The sequence below is a fragment of the Erpetoichthys calabaricus genome, chromosome 3 (genome assembly GCF_900747795.2).
Source record: "Erpetoichthys calabaricus chromosome 3, fErpCal1.3, whole genome shotgun sequence".
Lineage (NCBI taxonomy): Eukaryota > Metazoa > Chordata > Cladistia > Polypteriformes > Polypteridae > Erpetoichthys > Erpetoichthys calabaricus.
In genome coordinates, this window is record NC_041396.2 from 48,376,497 (window position 1) to 48,399,166 (window position 22,670).

Sequence of the window (22,670 nt, forward strand, 5' to 3'; positions counted from 1 at the left end):
TCTTGTTTAATGTTTTCCATGTAGACAGCAAAACTTTGTTGAAAAAGAGCTTTATATTTACTTGTGATATTTACCATTGGATATTTAAACTGATCTGCTAAGATAAATGAGGTCATTAGTTTGAGCCTGGGTGGTAGAGAATTCTCTGGAAAAAGCACAGAAAGTACTTTTATTCAAATTGATTTTGAGTCCAGATATCCTTTGAAAATCTACTAGTGCTGTTAGGACTGCTGGCACAGATATACAGTTAGGTCCATAAATATTTGGACAGAGACAACTTTTTTCTAATTTTGGTTCTCTACATTACCACAATGAATTTTAAATGAAACAACTCAGATGCAGTTGAAGTGCAGACTTTCAGCTTTAATTCAGTGGGGTGAACAAAATGATTGCATAAAAATGTAAGGCAACTAAAGCATTTTTTTAACACAATCCCTTCATTTCAGGGGCTCAAAAGTAATTGGACAAATTAAATAACTGGAAATAAAATGTTCATTTCTTATACTTGGTTGAAAACCCTTTGCTGGCAATGACAGCCTGAAGTCTTGAACTCATGGACATCACCAGATGCTGGGTTTCCTCCTTTTTAATGCTCTGCCAGGCCTTTACTGCAGCGGCTTTCAGTTGCTGTTTGTTTGTGGGCCTTTCTGTCTGAAGTTTAGTCTTCAACAAGTGAAATGCATGCTCAATTGGGTTAAGATCAGGTGACTGACTTGGCCATTCAAGAATTTTCCACCTCTTTGCTTTAATAAACTCCAGGGTTGCTTTGGCTGTATGTTTTGGGTCATTGTCCATCTGTATCATGAAACGCCGCCCAATCAATTTGACTGCATTTAGCTGGATTTGAGCAGACAGTATGTCTCTGAACACCTCAGAATTCATTCGGCTGCTTCTGTCCTGTGTCACATCATCAATAAACACTAGTGTCCCAGTGCCACTGGCAGCCATGCACGCCCAAGCCATCACACTGCCTCCACCGTGTTTTACAGATGATGTGGTATGCTTTGGATAATGAGCTGTTCCACGCCTTCTCCATACTTTTTTCTTGCCATCATTCTGGTAGAGGTTGATCTTGGTTTCATCTGTCCAAAGAATGTTTTTCCAGAACAGTGCTGGCTTTTTTAGATGTTCTTTAGCAAAGTCCAATCTAGCCTTTCTGTTCTTGAGGCTTATGAGTGGCTTGCACCTTCTGCACCCTCTGTGTTTACTTTCATGCAGTCTTCTCTTTATGGTACACTTCGATATCGATACGCCTACCCCCTGGAGAGTGTTGTTCACTTGGTTGGCTGTTGTGAAGGGGTTTCTCTTCACCATGGAAATGATTCTGCGATCATCCACCACTGTTGTCTTCCGTGGACGTCCAGGTCTTTTTGCGTTGCTGAGTTCACCAGTGCTTGCTTGCTTTCTCAGGATGTACCAAACTGTAGATTTTGCCACTCGTAATATTGTAGCAATTTCTCGGATGGGTTTTTTCTGTTTTCACAGCTTAAGGATGGCTTCTTTCACCTGCATGGAGAGCTCCTTTGACCGCATGTTGTCTGTTCACAGCAAAATCTTCCACATGCAAGCACCACACCTCAAATCAACTCCAGGCCTTTTATCTGCTTAATTGATAATGACATAACGACGGACTTGCCCACACCTGCCCATGAAATAGCCTTTGAGTCAATTGTCCAATTACTTTTGAGCCCCTGAAATGAAGGGATTGTATTCAAAAAATGCTTTAGTTGCCTCACATTTTTATGCAATCGTTTTGTTCACCCCACTGAATTAAAGCTGAAAGTCTGCACTTCAACTGCATCTGAGGTGTTTCATTTAAAATTCATTGTGGTAATGTACAGAACCAAAATTAGAAAAAAGTTGTCTCTGTCCAAATATTTATGGACCTAACTGTATGCAGTACCATATCATCTGCGTATGGTGATATTTTCTATTCAAGTCCTTCTCTGAAAATCCCCTTTATCTCTGATGCATTTCAAAAGTATACAGCCAGTGGTTCAATGGCAATTCCAAAGAGCAAAGGTGATAAGGGGCAGCCTTGTTGAGTACCATGTTCTACTTTGAAGTAGTCTGAAATAATGCAGTAACCATCATTACCCAATAATATAACACAGACACGTAAAGAAATACAACTCTCCCGACCCCCCACAAGAATTATTATTATTTTTTTAATTATATGTTACTTACCCAATGTTATTTGTAATGATAGCTGAGAAACATTTTTAATCTCACAATTTCATGGATAATGTTGATAACAAAATTTTTGGTAGAATAGGTGTATATGGAGACCAATGCCAAACTATTTCAAAATGTCCATGAAAAAATCTCAGGTTACGCATGTCGAGTAATCCACAAGTCGAGTCATCGAGTCGTATACTCACAAAAACCAAAATACGTGCATTTTTTGGAAAATAAATACAGAAAATTAGAGCAGAGTGCACAGAGGAAACATGCTCATTAGGGAACAAGCTTTTGAATTGAAGACCCCGTCAGCTTCACTGGACAAAAGTCCTGTTTTCAATTCAAAAGCTCAATTGTATATAAATGCTGTAACCTGCCCACACCTCTCCCATGATTCATTGCAATGAAGAGGAACAAATGAGCAGCAAGTGGCAGGTCCACAAGATCTCAGAGCATCATGGCTGGGTTTGCTTTTACTTGACTCTGATTCCAGATTTATTAGGTCCAGTGTTCACTGGTGATCATTTATCTAGGAAGACTTAAGAAAATGAGTGGTTGTACTGTATGCAGAACATTAGTGACAAGTTCATACATCCACAGACTGGCGTCAGATAGAGAGCGCTCCTCTTCGGCAGAGAGCAGGTAATGCTGAAGCTTTTGTACAGACTTCCTCAGCAGAGATAATCCATGTTTCCATCAGTTTGTTTGCTATGTTTTCAAATATTTTTATAGTTGTACTTCCTCCTTGTTGAAGATACTGATTGTCTCTTCTGTTTTTTGTCACTAGGTCTAAATAAAGGAGGTGTTCTGGCTGGAGTGATCGGAGCTAGAAAACCCCATTATGACATTTGGGGCAATACTGTCAACGTGGCCAGCAGAATGGAGTCTACAGGGGTGATGGGGAACATTCAGGTAGTGAGATGAAACCTGTGCATGGCAGACTTGTCCCAGGCATTAGACTGCTAATCATGCAAGACAGAGCCAGAAAGTCCAGATACCAACTGGAATAGCAGATATTTGTTTTTTGGTGGCTCAAGTTTTTGGTTTATTATTTATTGTACTTCTTTTTGTATCATTTCCTGTAGTCTTTATAGAGCACCACTCACAGCCCATGCCACCATAAAGGATTTTTCAAAGCAAGCATGAATTATACAGCGTAGATACAAATAGACACGAAAACAACTCTAAATAGCAGTAAACTGAAACGGCAAAACTTAATAGTCAGTGCTGTCAGCCTGTGAGAAACACATTAACTGGGCAAACAGCAAACTAGATTTAATTCAGTTTCTTTCGTATTTGATAGTTTAGTACATATTTCCGGTCATTATATTATATTAGTTGTGCTACCCATCTAAAATGGTTTTAAAGCTAAGATATCAACGTTGAGCTCAGTGTTAACGTTTGCAGTGCACCGTGCAATGACTAGGTCTCTGTTATATGCCATTTTGTATAGGATTCAGGAAAGCAGTGTTAGTGTTTGTGAGGTGCCATCTTTTGGAATGACAGATACAGCAACCAGACAGACACACAGACGTCTATTCTTTTTTTAAGGTGGAGCATCCTTATCATAGTTTAGGTGCTATAAAGGCTGAGTTGACTATTTAAAAGAAATTTCAATTCACCCATCTTCCAAATGATTTTTTTTTTGTTGTTATCTACTTTTGACTTCAGTGATTCAAAAGCCCTAAAGCAGGGGTGTCCACCTCCTGGTTCTGGTGGGCTGCGGTGGCTGCAGGTTTTCATTCTAACCATCTTCTTAATTAGTGAGCCACTTTTGCTGCTTATTCACTTCTTTTGCCTTAGTTTTAATTGACGTGACTCAGACCCCTTAGTTGTTTCTTTTTTCTAACAATAATGAGACACAAAACAAGCCGCCACACGACAAGCAAACCTGAAAATAAAGAAAGGTGAAGGGCTCTGTCATGTCGGTCTGCTCAGGTCACCAAAACATCTTGACGGTGGTCTTAGAAAAAACGGAAAATCAACAGTCTGCTGTGGCAGAACGAGAGCAGCAACAAGTCCTGACATTCAGTAACGGCTTTCATTAACGGCAAGAATGGCCTTCTCGTTAAGAAACTGGTTGGCGTGAAATTGGCTGGAGTTTGACGTTCTAATTTAGCTGGTCATCTGTTGGCTCGTTTCACGTTTCATTTCTATTTAGCTGCCATTTAATGAAGTCATGAGTCAATTCAGAGGCCTGAATCCTTAAAATCAGGGCAATTAAAATGAAGGGAAAAGGAGTTCATTAGCAGTGGAAACATCTCGCTGATTAGGCAAAGGGTTAGAATGAAAACCTGCGGCCCACCAGGACCGGAATTGGACTCCCCTGCCCTAAAGGCTATTCGGCAGAATCCCCGAGTAGATGAACGCTGTCTGCAAGTCTTACATAAACATACGAATAAACAAGTAAAGAGGTGCATGCTTGCCTTTTTCTTGTAATTTGACTAATGTCCTATGGTTGTCATTGTTGTGCCCTCAGGTTGTGGAGGAGACCTACATGATTCTAAAGGAATATGGCTTTCGTTTTGTACGCCGTGGTCCCATTTACGTGAAGGGTAAAGGAGAGTTGCTGACCTTTTTCCTAAAAGGCCGAGAGAAGCAGGGATCATTCATCAATGGCTCCTCTGTCACCCTCCCGCACCAAGTGGTGGACAGCTCCTGAAGTCAAAGCAGGAACTAAAAGACTGTCGTATGAGGCTGTAGAGACAAGAGACTTGCAAGGGTGATGGAACCCATGAACTGTTCAACAGACTCTATGAAAAACACTGATAGCAAGAAACGAGGAAGACGGGACAGACTAGGATGAACGCTCTTCTGGAAGAAAATATTTATGGAGGATGAAGGAACAATGTTTACCTTTTGGCATGTTTCTTCTGAATTTTCAGAGCTTCTTAGTAACCAATGAGATTTGAACTTTGCTTTGAATGATCAGTTGCAGGTCATGAAATGTCAAGACACCAACAGTAAAATATTGGGTTATTCCACCCGCCAAATGGCCAGACACCCTCTTAAGAATGGCCGCCTATTCTTAAATGAAGACGTCGGCTCCTTGAAGGGGTTCTGATAACTACAGGGTAACAAGATCCAGCAGTTTGAAAACCACTCTGTGCTTTTGCTGGGTTTTGCTTTTTACACACACACACACACACACTCGCACATAGAGATTCCTGACGCCACCCCACTACTCAAAAACCAACCACAAGTGCAATATATTTTTGGTGTGTTTGTGTGCCCCCCCCCCATTTTTCCCCAAAATTCAACTGAACATTGTCTTTTAGAACTAATTTTGATTCCTGACTGCATTTCATATTTACATGCAAATCATAAACAGGTTAAAGATAGTGTTTTGGGAATATTTTATATATTTTATTTTATGCATTTTTACTTTATGGTGAATAGAAAAAATATATCTGCAAAATCATTTCAAGGCCATTTAGAAGCAGGATGCATTTAAGATATCAACTGGTCCTCCATCTTGTTTAGAATTTGTTATAAACAAATTGAACAGTATCTACTTTTATTTTGTGCTGGTCTGTGTGCTACTGCAGCCTTTGCTTTGGCTTCCCTTTATATTATATGTAATATATAAAAGATATATTTAAAAAGAAGAAAGAACAAGAAACGTTTTATTAAACATTTTAAAAAGTCTCTTTGTTGCCTTGTCTACTTATTTTGATGTTGTAGAGTTAAATGGCCTCGCAGTTTATAAACCTTCATTTCATGTATCAGTGAGCTGCATGGTGGTGCAGGCGCCTTACACACTCTTGGTGTATCCGTGTGGCTGCTTCTCCTCATGTAGGAACCTACAGTGGACTGGCACTCCATCCATGGTGGGCTTCTGCCATTTTAGGCAGATACTGCGGTGATCCAGAGTTGGAGTAACCCGGTTTGACAATGTCATGCGCATGATATCTTACACAAAGACTGAGCACACGTGTAAATAACAACAGCCATATGGCAGTTACTGGCTTGATGAGTCCCTGCCTGCACAGACTTGTAATTTTTGAATTATCTGTAATGTACTTAAGGGACAAAATATGTACAGACACATAGGCTGATGTCTTACAATGACATACAGCATTTACACTAATAGGGATGAATAATCAGTGGCACCAGAACAGTACGAGAAGCAAGAAGCACTCTGTATCAAAACAGTGAATTCAGTGAGCATGTCAGACAGAACCTTAAGGTACGATAGCTTTTGGAGATGCTTATGTAGATTATTATTTATGGCTGGCTGCAATTAAATATATTTATTTACATTTACTTGTTTGTCTGACACTTTTATTCAGGGCAACTTACAATATTTGAGATATAATTGTTTTTGGACTTGCTTATGGTCACATGGTGGCAATAGTGGGATTTGAACCCACAACCTCAGATTCTGAAGTCCAAAGCCTTAACCACAATGCCACACTACTTATCGTAAAATGTAATATGCTCTGTCTCGGCTGACTTTTCTAATTGTAAAATTAACACTTGTATTTGGATTCCGGTTCTACTCTTTGCCCTCATAGTAAGCATTAGCTGCTGTTGCTGCTCCATCCTCACAGTTGTAGGCACCTGCATTCGTTTTTCCAGCAGTTCCCCATTTGTATGTTTTCCCTGAGCTCTCGTTGATTATCCAGTGAGCCTGACACCACACTGGTTAGGTTAATGGATGTATCGTAAGTCTTCATGTTGTGAGCAAGTCTGGTTGTGGTTAAGCATGGGCGATGTGGTGGACCTGCTGTCCCAGAGTTGTGCCTACCTTGTGCTATCCAGATGTGCTCGTTTACCAGAATTCTAAATGAAAAAGTAAGTTTAGAAAGATTTTTGCCAATTCATCCGTTTAATTGCTGTGTTTGATGAAATGTTCAGGATTACCTATTGTAATTTAATTACAGAATGCCTTGTATACAAGTATCATATAGAAGAGTATAGTGCCAGTTTGGCGCATGTCATACCCCATTCTTTTTACTATACAACAATAATTCAGTATTGATTATACAGTTACGAGGGTACAATTTTGATGAACTTTAAAACAGAATAAGTTAAAAAAATCATTAAGTATTTAGTTTGGAGTGAACATTTATTTTTTCTTTAAGTTCTTTACAAGACTAATGCATCAATGAGTAATATTTCTTTAGATTACAAGTCGTCTTTATTTGTGATCAGATAATGCTGAATTAGACTTCACCAGTCCAGCTTTGACACTTTGCAAGACTTTGTGTGCTGGTGACTGCAGGAAGAGTGAGTGATGCTCGGACTTCTCTTTTTCCACAGGAGTAGAATCAGCATCTAAGACAAGAATAAAACAATGGGGTAACTGAAGACATTTTAAAAAACAATAAATCATCAACCCATTTTCAAACATGCTTAGTCCAAGCTACGGGTCGCAGAGGTTAGTAAAATATTCTTGCGGCACTGGACTGTAAAGAAAGAATCGACCCAGAACAGGATTTGTGCCCGCCACAGTGGACAATCACATGGCCAGGATTCAAACCCAGTCTCACACTCATGGCTAACCATGCCACCTCCATACTGGTGCTGAGAACTCACATAAACATAGGTAGAGACATTTTCAAAAAAGCAGATACAATAAACTCATAATATTTCTTTTTCTGTCTAATTTAGATGCTTATTATTGTTATTAATACAGTTGATAGTATTAATGAAATTTGCCAAAGTTTGCACTATTTTCATTAGCTGACCATGATTAGAATATTATTAAAATACTTTGTTGCTCAGGAGAGCTTCATTATACGTTGGATCTTCACTGCAGGATTAAGTGTGTTAAGCGCCTCACCGTGAAGCACAGAGCAGGTAATGAGAGGACTTCGCCTTTACACACCGAACTCCAAAAGTTCAACTGGAGAATCCGAGTCCTGATCACCAGAGCCCTTGACTCAAAGATCAGTTTGAACTGTCGACTTCCCCAAGCCCCACGTATACGTCCCCAATACGCATACACATTTTTATGTAATATTAGTCTGTGCTCATATCTTTCCATCTGTGTCTTGTTGTTTGAGGCATGGTGGTGCAGTAGTTCACACTGCTGCCTTACAGTTCAGGTCACATTTTTAGCCACAGTAATCAGTCCAGCATAGTTGGCAGATGCTGATCTAGCGGCTGGGGACACTTAAGAGACCACTGCACCCTTTATAAGCCCTCAAAAGGAGTCCCGTTTTTCTCTTCCTTTTACCTTTAATGCATTTCACCAAGTTCTCAAGCATTTCCGCCATTTCACAGATCTCAAGGTGAAGTGAACTTCACAGGGTTTGCTCATCTCTACACTTCAGCTCCACTTTTGCATGTTTTTATTATTTGCATCTGCCTTTTAGCGTTATGTCTTGCAGGTTTACAAAGCTACTTCAATATCTCCCCCCCATTAAAAACATCTAGTACTCAGTAAAAGGTTTCAGCTCATTTCTGCATTTTCACAATGTTCCTGAATACCTCACACATACTGCATGTTTTCTTCCAAAAGTCTCATTCACTGCAAAGAGCTGAGTTTTGCTAAAGCATGTAATTTTATTATGATCATGGAAGGCTGGAATGATGTTGAGCAATCAGAAGATAAACCGCCAGGTTTGAAAGGCAAAAGCAGGGAGACAAAGAAGAAGTCCCTGTGCTAGTGTCTTTTTGGAAGTTAAATTTCAGCTTCCTGTTTTAGAGAAAAGGAAAATGTCGGGGCAGCAACTTGGTCTGAGACAAGTAGGAGGTCACAAAGACCTGAATCAGAGAGAGGATCAAACAACAAAAATGAAAAACTAACCAAAAAGTACATTTCCAGAAATAAACCAATGTTCCTTACATTCTTGTTTTAATTGAAACACAAACGAAGTTCAGTTTTTAAAATAAAGAGATTTCCATAAACAAAAATGTCAGGTGCAGTGTGCCACCATCTTATTAACGGCTGAGAATGAGGACTCAGTATGTTACCTGACCTGGCCACTATTATGCAGTGATAATCACAAAATGGAGGAGTGTTCAAAACACAGAACACAAAATGGTATTGACTGAATAACAATAATATGCGTACCTGAAATCCAGAACTGAAAACAGAAATGCTCCAAAACCAAGGTCAACAACTTTCTCCCTTTTGATGGTATAATTGTCTGATTGTAGACATTAGATGGATATCCACTGTCAACTGGCCATAGTTCAACTGGTCAAATATTGTTGGTTTCCATTTATGTTAACAAGATTCTACTAAGTTTTCTGTGTGTCTTGACAAGTCTGTATCTTTATACTGTATGTACTAATTCTATATCTATAATTGGATTTTACCTGAGAATTTCTCACAGCCCTCTTTGCCTGCACTGAGTGAAGGGTGCTATACAAACACAAATTGTATCGTACGTTGCTGTCTTGTTGTAATGTCTGGTAACTATTACATTGTAACACTTCTTAGATTAACAAAAATGATTGATGCTGTTCTTCTAGAAGGAAAATTGACGCTAAACTGTTTTCAAAGAATTCCTTTTCATTATAACAGGTTGCAGACTACATTACGATGATAAACGTTGGTACATTGTACATAAACCTGTTATGACAAGGAGTCTCTAAAACATAACATTTTCAAACTCGGTCTAATTCACGGTCACATAATAACCTTAGACCAGTCCCCCTGACACACACAACTCCAACCTTCACACTTCCATACAGGCCACACGCTGTTAAGGATGTGGGAGGAAAACTAACACAGATATGGGGAGATGGAAAATTCATACATTACCCAGGATGCACCACTGTGCCACCCAAAAAGCAAAAATATCAAAAACATCTCAATCCCAGTAACAGGCTACAAGGAGATAAATTGGACTACCCATGGATACCACTATGGTGACCTGTTTATTTTAGAGTTTTAGAAACTGAAAAAGAGGGCAAAAACAAACAAAAAAAATACCACTTCAACTTTTTTTGTGCTGTCAGAAGAAATAAAGCAACAACCAGGTGCCACTGAAAAATCTGACTTACCGGTATTACATCAAAGATGTTTTAGAAATGTTGACAATAAAAAGTAAAGAAAGAAGCATTTCATTTGAACATCATTGATTCAAAACACAGGTTCACAGCTAATGACTTGTAACGCCGATTCGAGTATCACAGATAGAATGCAACATGAAAATTTACAATGAGAAAAATCTCTGCACCCCTTTACATGGCCCATGGTGCATTCCTCATGTATGACCTTTATATTATTTCACATGGGACATTGTGAATCTGCTGTCTGCTGTAAAGGTAAATTACTTTCACTAAGAACATTGGAAACCATTTTATCATTATACTTCTACAGTTGGCGAGTCTGACCATGCAGCTTCAGGTTCCTGGGTGTCCAGATCACTGGTCGCCTTTTTTGGTTTGTCAACATCACTGGCATCTTCAACTAGGTTTCATTCAAGGCTTTTTTTCCATGAGGAGACTAATATTGGACGTTTTTTCTGGGACATTACTGAAAGTATCCTGACTGGATACATCACAGTGTGGTTTATTAACCTGACTTGCCAAGACTGCAAGCTATTCAAAAGAACTGTCCATACAGCTTCAAAAAAATCTCTGGGGCTGACCTTCCACAGCTTCATGCCATCTACTCAACCAGATGTTGGAGGAGAGCGGAATCCATTATCTTAGATGACAGCCACCCAGCTGCTCCAGTTGTCACTTCTGCCTTCTGGAAAGTGACACCCGAGCCTCACTATTTGCTCCACTTGCTTAAGGGACACATTCTTCCCCCAGGCCATATGGTCACTAAACTCTTAGTAACCCAATCTTACATGCCCTTTACTGTACCTGCCTGTTGGTGTATTTGTAATTATATTGTTAGTTACATTTGTATTACCATCTAACATCCCCCATTTAACTCAGTCTTTATGTAGACCTACAGTTGTTTCGTACTTGACACTTATCTTCTGTAACTCATATTAATTTACTGTTTTTATTAATACATCATTTTATTGTTTAATTGCTTATACATACTTTCCTGTCCTTATCCCCCCCACCACAACACAAAAGTGGCACAAGATTTTCACCTTGCCCACGCAGTGTAACGGACACAAAATATTTCTAATCTAATCTATTCTGACTCTGTTGTAGGCCATCTCCTTCTCAGTTCTGAACACCAGAAAGTGCAAGCCATTACCTGCATCTGATCAAGTCCAAAACATGTATGCCCTCCAGCAGTTAACAAAACATGTACAAAGCTGCTACAGTAGATGGAGCTGGACTTTATATACACTCACATACACATTTGTTATTACAAGTAACAACTTACCCTTCACATTTAGGTTTCAAAGTAACATTAGGTCTTTTACCTGTCCTGTCAACATGGACACTGGTAGGTAGACAGCTTTCAGTGTCAGCATATTCCAGAGATACGACAAATGGATGCACCACTGCTTCACAAAGGAAGCTGTAACTTAGGCTGATCACACTGTACAAAGAATTCTTTACAACAGCCACAGTATCCATAAATTGCTCCTGCAAAGGGAAAAAATTAATTAGGTATTGCCAGATTCTTACAATACGTTACAAAAAACAGTAGAATTTAGAAGTTGTTGCGAGTTTACAGTGTAAATTTGCTTTTTTTGTCCCACATAAAATGCTATGGGTCAACATTTTCATTTTCAAACAATATGTTGAAATATCAGAAACTTGTCTGCTTTGTTTTTCCATCACAGACATGAGACCAAAGTAGGTAAAGTCATGAGTGCAGCCACTTTGCTATTTTGAAACATGTGTTTTCTTGAGTTTGGAAACAGTTTGTTAAATGTATTAATGTAATGAATGTACTGAGAGTAATAGCAAATCCTTAAGACTGAAAGGGTCAGTACCAGATACAAAAGGTTGTAAAGAAAAAAAAAAATTATGTTTATTTAGAAAAAATACAATTTACTAAAACAATACCTAACATAGGGTGTGTCTGTGTGGGTTTCCTCCGAGTGCTTCGGTTTCCTCCCACAGTCCAAAGACATGCAGGTTAGGTGCATTGGCGATTTTAAATTGTCCTTAGTGTGTGCTTGGTGTATGTATATGTATGTATATGTGTGTGTGTGTGTGTGTGTGTGTGCCCTGCAGTGTGCTGGCACCCTGCCCAGGGTTTATTTCCTGCATTGCACCCTGTGTTGGCTGGGATTGGCTCCAGCAGACCCCCCGTGACCTTGTAGTTAGGATATAGCGGGATGGATAATGGATGGATGGAATACTGAACATAAGCATGCATGCATTTATTCATTCATTTTCCTCATCAATTTTGTAATGAGGGTCGTGATGCTCAGCCAAGCAGGGAAAAAGCAAGCTTCCCTCTCCCCAGTCATTAGCTTCTCCTCCTCCAATATAGGATTCGCAGAACCAACAAGAACAAGAAAACCCCAACCTAAAGCTGAAGTCAAGCATGAGGATGGGATTTACCATCAGGCAATTTGGTAGTTAGGTGATCCATGTAGCGCCCAATCAGGTTTGCCCCTAAAAATGACATGGACCAACATGAGTTATCAGTTCAGTTTTAATGCCTGCAAGGGTGAGGATCACGAATGATATAATGAATTTATCCTATTCTAAAACCATCATCTTAAATTTTAAGCCTTACATCTTTAACCACATGGGTAAAGAGCCATTTTTATTTAAAATGTGCAACATTCACCCACTTTCCAAAGCTGCTCTTGCCTTTTCAGTGCTATTGAAAATAACCGTGTCTTATCTGTATTTGCCAGTTAAGAAAAAAATCCAATATATTAGGCCAGTGTAGCACCACCCATAAACTTCATCTCAACATGTCTGAGATGTTATGGAAACCAAAGTACCTAGAGACACAAATGAATGAGCCGCTCAGGGTCCTGCTTCTGTAGAATTTTTACCAACTGCAGCACTAGGCCTATCAAAATCTACAACGTAGCTTACTCTATATGTGTTTGTCAGTTGAATTCATGTTGTAATGCGTTACAGTTACAAACATTTTAAGGGCTTTTTACCAATTTCTAAATCTTTCAACATTAGTCTGATTAATCTGAAAACACTGTCATTCTTCAGCCATGGTCTTACACTTTTAATTTTGTTCTTTCAAATTCCTGACTCCTATATTTTTTTTTTTACTTTTGCATGTATCTTTGTCCTTTCAGAGATCTTTCTGTTTTAGGCAGTTGTGTTACCATGTTATGTTATATTGGTCTTTCCTGTAATTAAGAGTTTCACTGTACTCGGAACATGATGATATTATTATTACTATTACATGCAGTAATACTATCAGTAAAGCATAATAAAGTTACACCACATAAAAGTTTCTTCTCTTATTCATTCCACATTCACCCTGTCAAGTCAGAAACTACAGATATTCTTATGACATATTCAAGATGACTTCAGGATTGTGTGTCCAATCTAAGCCATCTAAGACCCAACCACCAAATAACTAGAAACAGCTGACATTTCCAACTGTTGCTCTATCACAGGGGTCCTCAATCACAGTCCTGGAGGGCCGCAGTGGCTGCAGGTTTTTGTTCTAACCTGGCTGCTTAATTAGAAAGCAATTCTTGCCAATAATTTAATTGTATGGCTTGTTAGTGCTTTAACTCTACTATGTCAGGTAATTCTTATATCCTGGATTTTCTTTCCCTTTCTAAGGATATCATCCAAATGATTTGAAGGCTAAAATGGATGAGTATTTCTCAGTCCTTCACTTTTTCCTCTTCAGTTTCCTTCCAAGTATTTAATTTAACCAAATAGTGCATGATAAATACACACAGGTGGAAATGGTAACAAGCTAAATAGAGAAATGCTGGTCTCTTTTGTCATTTGCATGTTATTGCTAATTAGGAGCAATTAAAAGCCAAGAATATGGCTGTTTAAGACTAAAATAAACAATAAGGGTTCAAAATCTTAATGAGCGAGACAACTAAAGTGAAACAGAAGTGTTACTTGAGCAATAAGTGCTTCTTATTAAGCAATTAGGTTGGAGCAAAAACCTGCAGCCACTGCGGCCCTCCAGGACTGTGATTGAGGACCCCTGCTCTATCATTACTAACTGGGATGAAATCTTTTTAGTATCCATGGAGTTCTCTTTTAACTGTGATATAGAGGATCTGGATGTTGCCACTGTACCACTTTGTCAAATCTGTTAACTCATTCCCAAATGTATTCTTGTTCTCATTGTATATCAACCCAATCACTCTGCTGTTATTACGAATACAATTGACTGTACAGTCACAGGTGAAAAGAGATTAAAAGTGAAAGTTGAAGGCAGCATCTTAGACAGGCTTAGGTGTTTATTTTGTCAAGTACTGCTTATTTTGCCTCCTGTAATTTGGCATATTAGAGTGCCAACTCTTAGTATGTTTATCCATTCCAGAAGCCAGAAAGCTAAGAGGAAAGAAGGGTGTTGAATGCAAAGCTGTAATCAGTAAATAACATTGGCAGCTTGCCTATGATAATAATAATAGTACCCATTCCACTTTATTACACATGACTTAATTTATGAACTTATTTGATTTGATTTCTTTGTACGAGTGGATTGCTTGGGTTGTTACAGACATCTGGTGAAAATTTCATGTCAATAGCCCTGTTAGAAATATATTTACTGAGAAAAATGTTGACGTGTTCAATACTTATTTTTCCAGCTGTATGCCATTAGTAAATAGATACACACAGAAAATGTGTTATGCTCTTTAAAAACCAATGAAAAGGTGAATCTGTATGAATGTTATATAAATAAAAAAAAAAAGATCAGATTTACATCAAAAGTCATCCAGGACAGAGTGTGCCCATTTGTCTTCAAAAGCTGGCATTCATGTTTAATTACAACAAAAAGACTAAAACAGAGTTCCTTACCTGTATCTGTTGTACTTGATACCTCCTACCTTCATAGGCATTAAGGTGCTTGCGAATCAAATAGAAGAACATTTGTATGTTGCTTTGGAGATGTTGTTTTTCAAGAGGTTCTAGTTGAATACAACGTGGTAAATTGTGACGATTGATTGTTACTGGCTGAGAAATGGAAATGTCCATGTAGTAAGTTTCCAAGAATTCACCTTCATAAGCTGTTATGAGACTACAATGAAGGCTCTTTTTCAGCTTTGATTCCTCCACACTCCATCCACCTATTCAGATAAAAAAGAAAAATTAATTAAAAATGCTTAATAAAACCAAAAAAGAAAAAAACTATTGTGAATGAAGATTCCGCAAAACAGTAAAGTGGGAAACCTGAATTATTTGACTAAATCAAATCACAATTTTCCTTTCAGCAGTACAATACTGAAAAAGCCAATGTTTGTATTACAAGAAGTATCTTAATGTACAGTATCAAAAGATTTAGGTAATATTCATTTGACTATACAGTGATCCCTCGCTATATCGGGCTTCGACTTTCATGGCTTCACTCCATCGTGGATTTTAAATGTAAGCATATCTAAATATATATCACGGATTTTTTGCTGGTTCGCAGATTTCTGCGGAAAATGGGTCTTTTAATTTATGGTACATGCTTCCTCAGTTGGTTTGCCCAGTTGATTTCATACAAGGGACACTATTGGCAGATGGCTGAGAAGCTACCCAACCAGAGCACGTATTACGTATTAAATAAAACTCAATGATATGCGATATGCTTCCCACGTGGTGCTTCGCATACTTGAAAGCCCGAACAGCACGTATTGATTTTTGATTGTTTGCTTTTCTCTGTCTCTCTCACTCTCTCTGACATTCGCTGCTCCTGACGGAGGGGGTGTGAGCAGAGGGGCTGTTTGCACACTGGCCTAGAGGATACAGACGCTCCTCTAAAAAATGCTGAAAGACTACCGTCACAGTGCTCCCTTCCTTGCAGTTGCTTTGTCCGGCGGTGCTTCGCTAACTTAAAAGCCCAAACAGCCCTATTGATTTTTGATGGTTTGCTTTTTCTCTCCTCCTCCTGCGCACTCCTTTGAAGAGGAAGATATGTTTGCATTCTTTTAATTGTGAGACGGAACTGTCATCTCTGTCTTGTCATGGAGCAAAGTTTAAACTTTTCACTAAAGGGTGTTATTTCATGTCTAGAGTGCTCTAATAATGTTAAAAAGCGTATTTAGAAAGCCATAAACAGGATTTCTATGCTCCAACTGCGAAAATATTCGATTTATAAATAAAGAATCCTACTTCTCGGAAATTCATTTATCGCGGTAGAGTCTGGAACGGATTAACCATGATAAACGGCAGTTCTAATAACTAGAGGTTGTCTCGCAGTTCTAAGAACTAGATGCTTTACAGTCAACTTCAAAGTCATTGAACATCTATGAACATCTTTTTAAACCACAGCATTATACTTGAAAACTTGAGAACACCTATCCATCAGCTAAAGCTTGGATAAAATTTGATCAGGTAATGTTTCAAAAATTTAACCACACCAGAAGATGTACAACGGAACGAATGAAGAAAGATAACCATTTTTGAAATGGTCAAGTCAAAGTCCAGTTCTCAATCCACTGAGATACTGTAATATGCTCAAAAATAAAGATCTCCAGCTATAAATTAACTGAAGCAGTGCTATAACAAGTGATAAAAAACTCCAACAATGTGATATAAGAAACTAATGAATTGATACTGCTATAAAAGATGGCCCTACAAGTTACTGAATTATGGTGTGTGCTTGTTTCCACATGGCTTGTTGGTTTATCTAAATAGTAAGTAAAAACTACAAAGTAAAATGAGTTACACGTTATTTCTCATCTGAGGTTATAACACTTTAGGACTTTATGATGTTTACTTTCCAATATGGAAAACTAAACAATTTAAAAGAGACTGTCCTTAATTTTTTCACATGGCTATACATGAAGAAGGCAGTTATTAAGAGGCAGCACATTCTTTATCAGCAGCAAGAGTAATTAAATATTCCTTGCATTTACTCCCCAGACTTTTTGTTCATTACTTTTTATGACACTCCTTCACCTGTTTATAATTTACTGCTATTATGCATCAGGAATTGCCATAGTTCAAATGGAATGAGATCTAGAGAGTGATAGAGCCATTGCAAAATACTCAGCTTAACCTTCTTAATCCATTCTTTTGTAGATCTGCTGACATTTTGATGGACCACCAAATTTATCATTTTTTAATACACCATACAAAAACTAGAAGATCAAATACACACCAGTCATCTGGTAGATGGAGCACATGTTCTGCAACTCTGAAACTTTGTTCCATTGAGCAGATACTTCTGAATCGGACACTGGATTTTGCTCTGGATTTCCTTCTTGGTTGATATTTATGGATGCTTCAGTAATCTATAAATGTAATAGTCAATGTAGAAGATAATAAAACATGAATTTAATATATTTCACATTTATGTTGTCTAGCAGGAGCCTTGGCTAACAAGAAAATAGCTTAGGTATACCTGGTCTTTTAAAAACAAGTTTGAAAAACACCATTGCAGCCATACACTCAAAACAAAATCAACCTGGAAAGAAGAATTGGATTTTGAAGGAAAAAGGCACAAAACACACAACATAAGGAAATATAATCTCCACAATCAATAGATGTGACGCCAGCCCAGTCCAGAGTTTCATTTCATTTATTAACATTCAGAGAAACTACAACAAACAAAACTCCATACCATTCAAAACAACCTAAACCATATCTTACTTGTGTATACTTTAGACAAAAAAAAAATCCTAACATCTATAAACAGTATGAGGTAAACTCAAGTAGATAAACAAGGGGTGATAAAAAATGTGAAAAATTAAAATATTCATTTGAAATGTACTACTGAACAATGCAGCATGTATTCTTGTGTAACATCCATCCATCCATTTTCCAAGCTATTAAAATCAATTCTTGTACAGTTTAACTAGTAAACATTTACCATAGCGGAATTACAGGATCTCATTATTTAATTTAGCCCACAGTATTAAATTAATATCAACAATAAATTCTTATTGTATAGTTAAAAAAAAAAAAAAAAAAAAAATCTTAATTTTCCTTTGCAAGGCTAGACAGAGTTTGGACTCTAACAACATTCAGTTTCAACATATATGGACTAGCAAAGCACATTATTAATATTTTCTCACAATTATCATTCTTAATTATTAAAAACATATGGATTTATATGGTATTTTTCAAGGCAGTAATAATAAAAATATTAAAAAATAGAAATAAGAAAAAGAAAGGATTTTCTAGACTGGTATTGCCCATTTAAAACACCTATTGCTTCATACCTGTCTCTGTGCAAGCTTACTTCGAAGAGAATCTCGGTACGACCTCAGCTTTACAATGTCCTCCTTTTGCTTCAATAATCTACTTTGCTCCTGCATAGACTTTTGCTGTTTCTGGGACAGTTTTTGAGCTATTTCTTCTAAATACTTTAAATGATCAAGAATACCTGAGGATATAACAGAAACAACCAAATGAATAAAATTCAGAGTAATATTTTAATGAGTAAATACAGTTATTTATACAAGACAGTGTCTATATTCGCATCAAATAAATCTATAAAAGAAATATTGTCATTTTAACAAAACAAGTGGTTTTCTACTGAGAAACCTAAAATCTCTTTTTTTAAATTGCACATGAAACCATATTAAATAAAGATGTTCAGATTCAAAGGTTTATTAAAATTAATTCTAAAAATCTCAAAAATATACATAATTAAACATTTAATTGTCTATACATATTTTTCTTTATTTAGCATCACAAACAATCAGTCAACTTCAGTAACAAAAAAGTGATACTGCGATACAATTAAGTTGTGAGGATTTGCCAAACATTCCTGGAGCGTATCACTTCACATTCAGATAAAGGAGACACACACACACACACACACACCTTTGAAACCACCATTCTGCATATAGATGATATTCCATGCACAGTAATAGCAAAACTCAAAAAAAAAAAACTGAGGTTGCAGCTCTTCCCTCAGCCTTTAAAAAGGCACCATTTTAAAAATAAAGATTTAATTTTAAAACAAAAAAAAAAGTTTACTTGCCTCATTAAAAAAATATGGTTATGAAACATTAGACATTTTAAAAACATTATAAAACATTTTAATAAAATAAGCAAGACAGGATAAAATGAAACTTGCAACACAATACTGTTTACACCATAGCAATCATTCCTATCAACAGTTCAGCAAATACCCTTAATATCATCTGGGATGTAGGCTGCAAAATTAAAATATCTTGTTAACTGAATATTCTCTTGTATCCATCTTAACATTTTGACATGAATGAAGATGAGAAAGTTCCTCTAAATCCTACAACCACAAACTGGTATTGCTCTGTAGCAGCTACAGCTGGTACTTCATCTTCACTGGAAATGATCGCCCTAGCATGTCTTGCAAAAATGTAAAAGTTAGGCACTCTGCATCCATTAATTGTGCTCTGAATCATTTCAATAATATTCCTGTTTTTCAGAATATTCTCCCTATGCAGTCACCTACACAGCATTAATCAGCAGGAATATGAGCCTTACTCCATCCTATTTGAGTCATTGCCCTTCAACCAGCAATTTTAGTATACCCCATCCTTTTTTCCCTATAAATTCAAATACAATAATTTCTTCTGCCTATTAAAGTCATATCAGCAGAATAACCCATTAATATTTTCAATAACTTGTTAAAAAATGCTAGAAATATATAAGATTTCAGTCTCTCTCTTGATCTACAAAACATCTAATAACAGTAACATCTCCACATGAAGAAAAACGATTTTATACTTTGACAGTGAGTCAGCCTGGATTTACTGGAAGAAGTTGTAGAACAATTGTCACTCTGGAAACAGCTTACTATCCTGGACAGTGACTCTCACCCATTGTACAAGGTCTTGGCTAAACAGACAAGCACTTCAATTACAGACCGAGACAACTATGTTGCTCCAAGGAGTGCTACATGAGGTCATTTCCAACTTAAACCATCAGACTCTATAATGATTCACCCCTCAGCCGAGGTGGTACTGTTCCTCGTTAGCTGAATGGTACTGAGCTGGTCTACCACACATCTTAGCAACGACACTATGCACAATATACTGTGCCAATGATTACAAAATTATAAGTGGTAAGTATGCTCGATTCTGACTTTACACTTTAATTTAATACAGATAATCTGTTATGTGTATTTGTACATTGTTAGCATACTGAAGATTATTACAATTCTTGTTTTATATATATTATATTTGTGCATTTTTACAATTTCCTTTTACATTAATAAAGTTTCCATCTATCAGTCTATTACATAAACTGTAGTCAATGTCAGTTTTAAGTGATCAAAAACAGCATATAGAGCATCAGCATACAGATAAAAGGGATCCCCCACCAATAAACCCATACAACCCTAATGCTCCCATAATCATAGTAGATATTAGTAATAAAAACTTTTACCTTCGTTGAAGTAATTGCGTGCATCATCCATTCTTGGACAGTTTACTGGACTTTCCTTTTAAATGCATTAAACAGTGAAAAGTAATTTACAAAAACAACAGAAACATTTCTGCAAAGTAAAACAGTGGAATAAGCAAGAAATAATAATAACATATTTTGGACGTGTTATTAAAGCAGGGTTATAAAGAAAAGCTTTGGGTAAAAGTAGTTCAGAACAATGATTTAAAAAGTTTTAATTAGTGTAAGCCATTGTAATTTAGGGTGATCATAAAAAATGTAATATATCTACTGAATAAGGTGGACTTACATAATAAACAAAAATAGTTGTGCCATGTTTTTGAAATTTAAAAATGTGTGTTACAACTTAAATGTTTAATGTCTAGTCTTGATTGTAATAGAAATGTGTCATTTTTCACCCTCTGATAGAAGTCCATAGAAGGCCAGATCCCTGGGAAAGTATCAAAAACATTATATGTGTTATCATTGACCTTGAAATCATTTAAAATGAAACACCACATGGTTTTGTTTGAAATGTCCAATTTTTAACCTCCTGGGAGTGTCACTTTAGAGGGCTACAACCACCAGTAAAGGATTGAATATCAAAAATATTAACATATTTGTTGAAATAGCATAACACAACACACTACAGATCTATACTACAAATCTCCATTTTTTCAGAGGGTCAACCCTTGGGATCAGTTGATGTGGAATGCACAACTCCAGTCCTTCTGATCACTTTGGTGTAGCCTTTATCATTATTTCTTGCACAAATGGTCCAAAAATGGCCCACAAAACTGATTTCATAGCATTCAAGCAATTCTTTTGTGCACAAAAAAAACCTAAAGCATGAAAACAGATTGTTGGTGTTCTTGTCCAAATATTACAATGTGTTTTTTACTATTGAGATTACATGAACTTGGTTGCAGAGTTGTTTCATTTTGAAGCACACTGTTGTGATTGCTACTGTTATTTGTTTGATCATGTTGTATTTTGTTGAGATATTTTGTTCTCAATAAAGGATGCAAGCTAGTAGGGATCCTATGCTATTGAGCCCTTGAGCATGACCCTTAATTGGATAAGTGCTCCAAGGGCACTTTAGAATGGCTAACCCCACGCTCTGACCCCCAAAGTTCATGCAAAAAGACATAAAGGGTATCCTCGGGAATTAATAAAGTATATCAAAATAAAAATAATAAAAAAAAGATATCAGGAAAATTTTAAGAACCAAATTCTGAACACTGACGCAAGGCCATCAAATTCCAGTAATTACTCCTACAACAACTATTATACAGGGTGCCCACAAAAACAATCCTTCATTTTAAATGGTTACAAATTTATTGGAATATTCTTGCACCTTTGAGGCCACAGTTTCATCAGCAATGGTATCTGTTGATTACATAAACTCGATGTGCGCCCCACCCGTTACTCGGCAAACATCGATGCGATAATCGAGCTCGGACCAGAGTCTCGTTTATAGCTAGTTTTTAAGGTGAAAAATTATTGTATGGCAAATCTATCAAGTTAGTTTAAGGAATGAAATGAAGACTCAACTGCGGTGGGTTGGCACCCTGCCCGGGATTGGTTCCTGCCTTGAGCCCTGCGTTGGCTGGTTTTGGCTCCAGCAGACCCCCGTGACCCTGTGTTCGGATTCAGCGGGTTGGAAAATGGATGGATGAAGACTCAAGAATTAAACCTTGCCCGACAAATTTTACCTTTCCCAAAACAGCACACAATCCGACTGGCCATAAAGCAAGTACTACAACTTAACACATACTCGTACTTACATACAATTAAAAACAGTAGCAAACATGTAAATACTTGACATGTGTTATTAACCACTCTGTACAAGTAAAGTTGTTTTTTACCTACTTATTGTGTAAGTATACTTTACATGGATTTGATACATTCATTAACCTAACATAACTCTTACAAGCTAAGCATTTGTATGACTATTTATTAAACGTAACACGGTATTGCTTCGCTGATACATTTTACAACTGCAGTGGTAAAACCTAAAAAATCGTTCCGAAAAAAGAGCAAGAAACGTCGCGGTGTTGTTTTCATCGGTTAACAACTGCCAAACACTCATACCTTTTCAAACGAATGCGCTCTTCGCGAGCCCTGCTGTACTACTGGCGTTACAAAAAACCCGCGTCAAAATATAACCTTTGACCTGTCACGCT

The 22,670-nt window shown here is 37.2% G+C and overlaps 2 protein-coding genes across 3 annotated transcripts in view; one reads left to right on the forward strand and one right to left on the reverse strand.

Annotated features, from left to right (window-relative positions):
• The window catches only part of adcy3a (adenylate cyclase 3a), a 157,558-nt gene extending 151,729 nt beyond the window's left edge, over positions 1-5,829 (forward strand). For both annotated transcript variants that reach the window (XM_028796776.2, XM_028796777.2), the window contains exons 19-20: positions 2,969-3,093; positions 4,661-5,829. In XM_028796776.2, coding sequence (XP_028652609.1) covers positions 2,969-3,093; positions 4,661-4,843 — 308 coding nt within the window. In that variant the 3' untranslated portion in view covers positions 4,844-5,829. The remainder of the gene's footprint in view (positions 1-2,968; positions 3,094-4,660) is intronic.
• A 1,196-nt stretch (positions 5,830-7,025) lies between these two features.
• On the reverse strand, positions 7,026-22,638 carry cenpo (centromere protein O). The gene is made up of 7 exons (XM_028796778.2): positions 22,579-22,638; positions 20,488-20,542; positions 18,333-18,496; positions 17,270-17,402; positions 14,983-15,251; positions 11,478-11,643; positions 7,026-7,461 (listed from the first exon to the last, which is right to left on the reverse strand). The coding sequence occupies exons 2-7, from the start codon at positions 20,516-20,518 to the stop codon at positions 7,325-7,327; spliced, it is 900 nt and encodes a 299-aa protein (XP_028652611.1). The 5' UTR covers positions 20,519-20,542; positions 22,579-22,638; the 3' UTR covers positions 7,026-7,324.
• Positions 22,639-22,670: the final 32 nt, after the last annotated feature.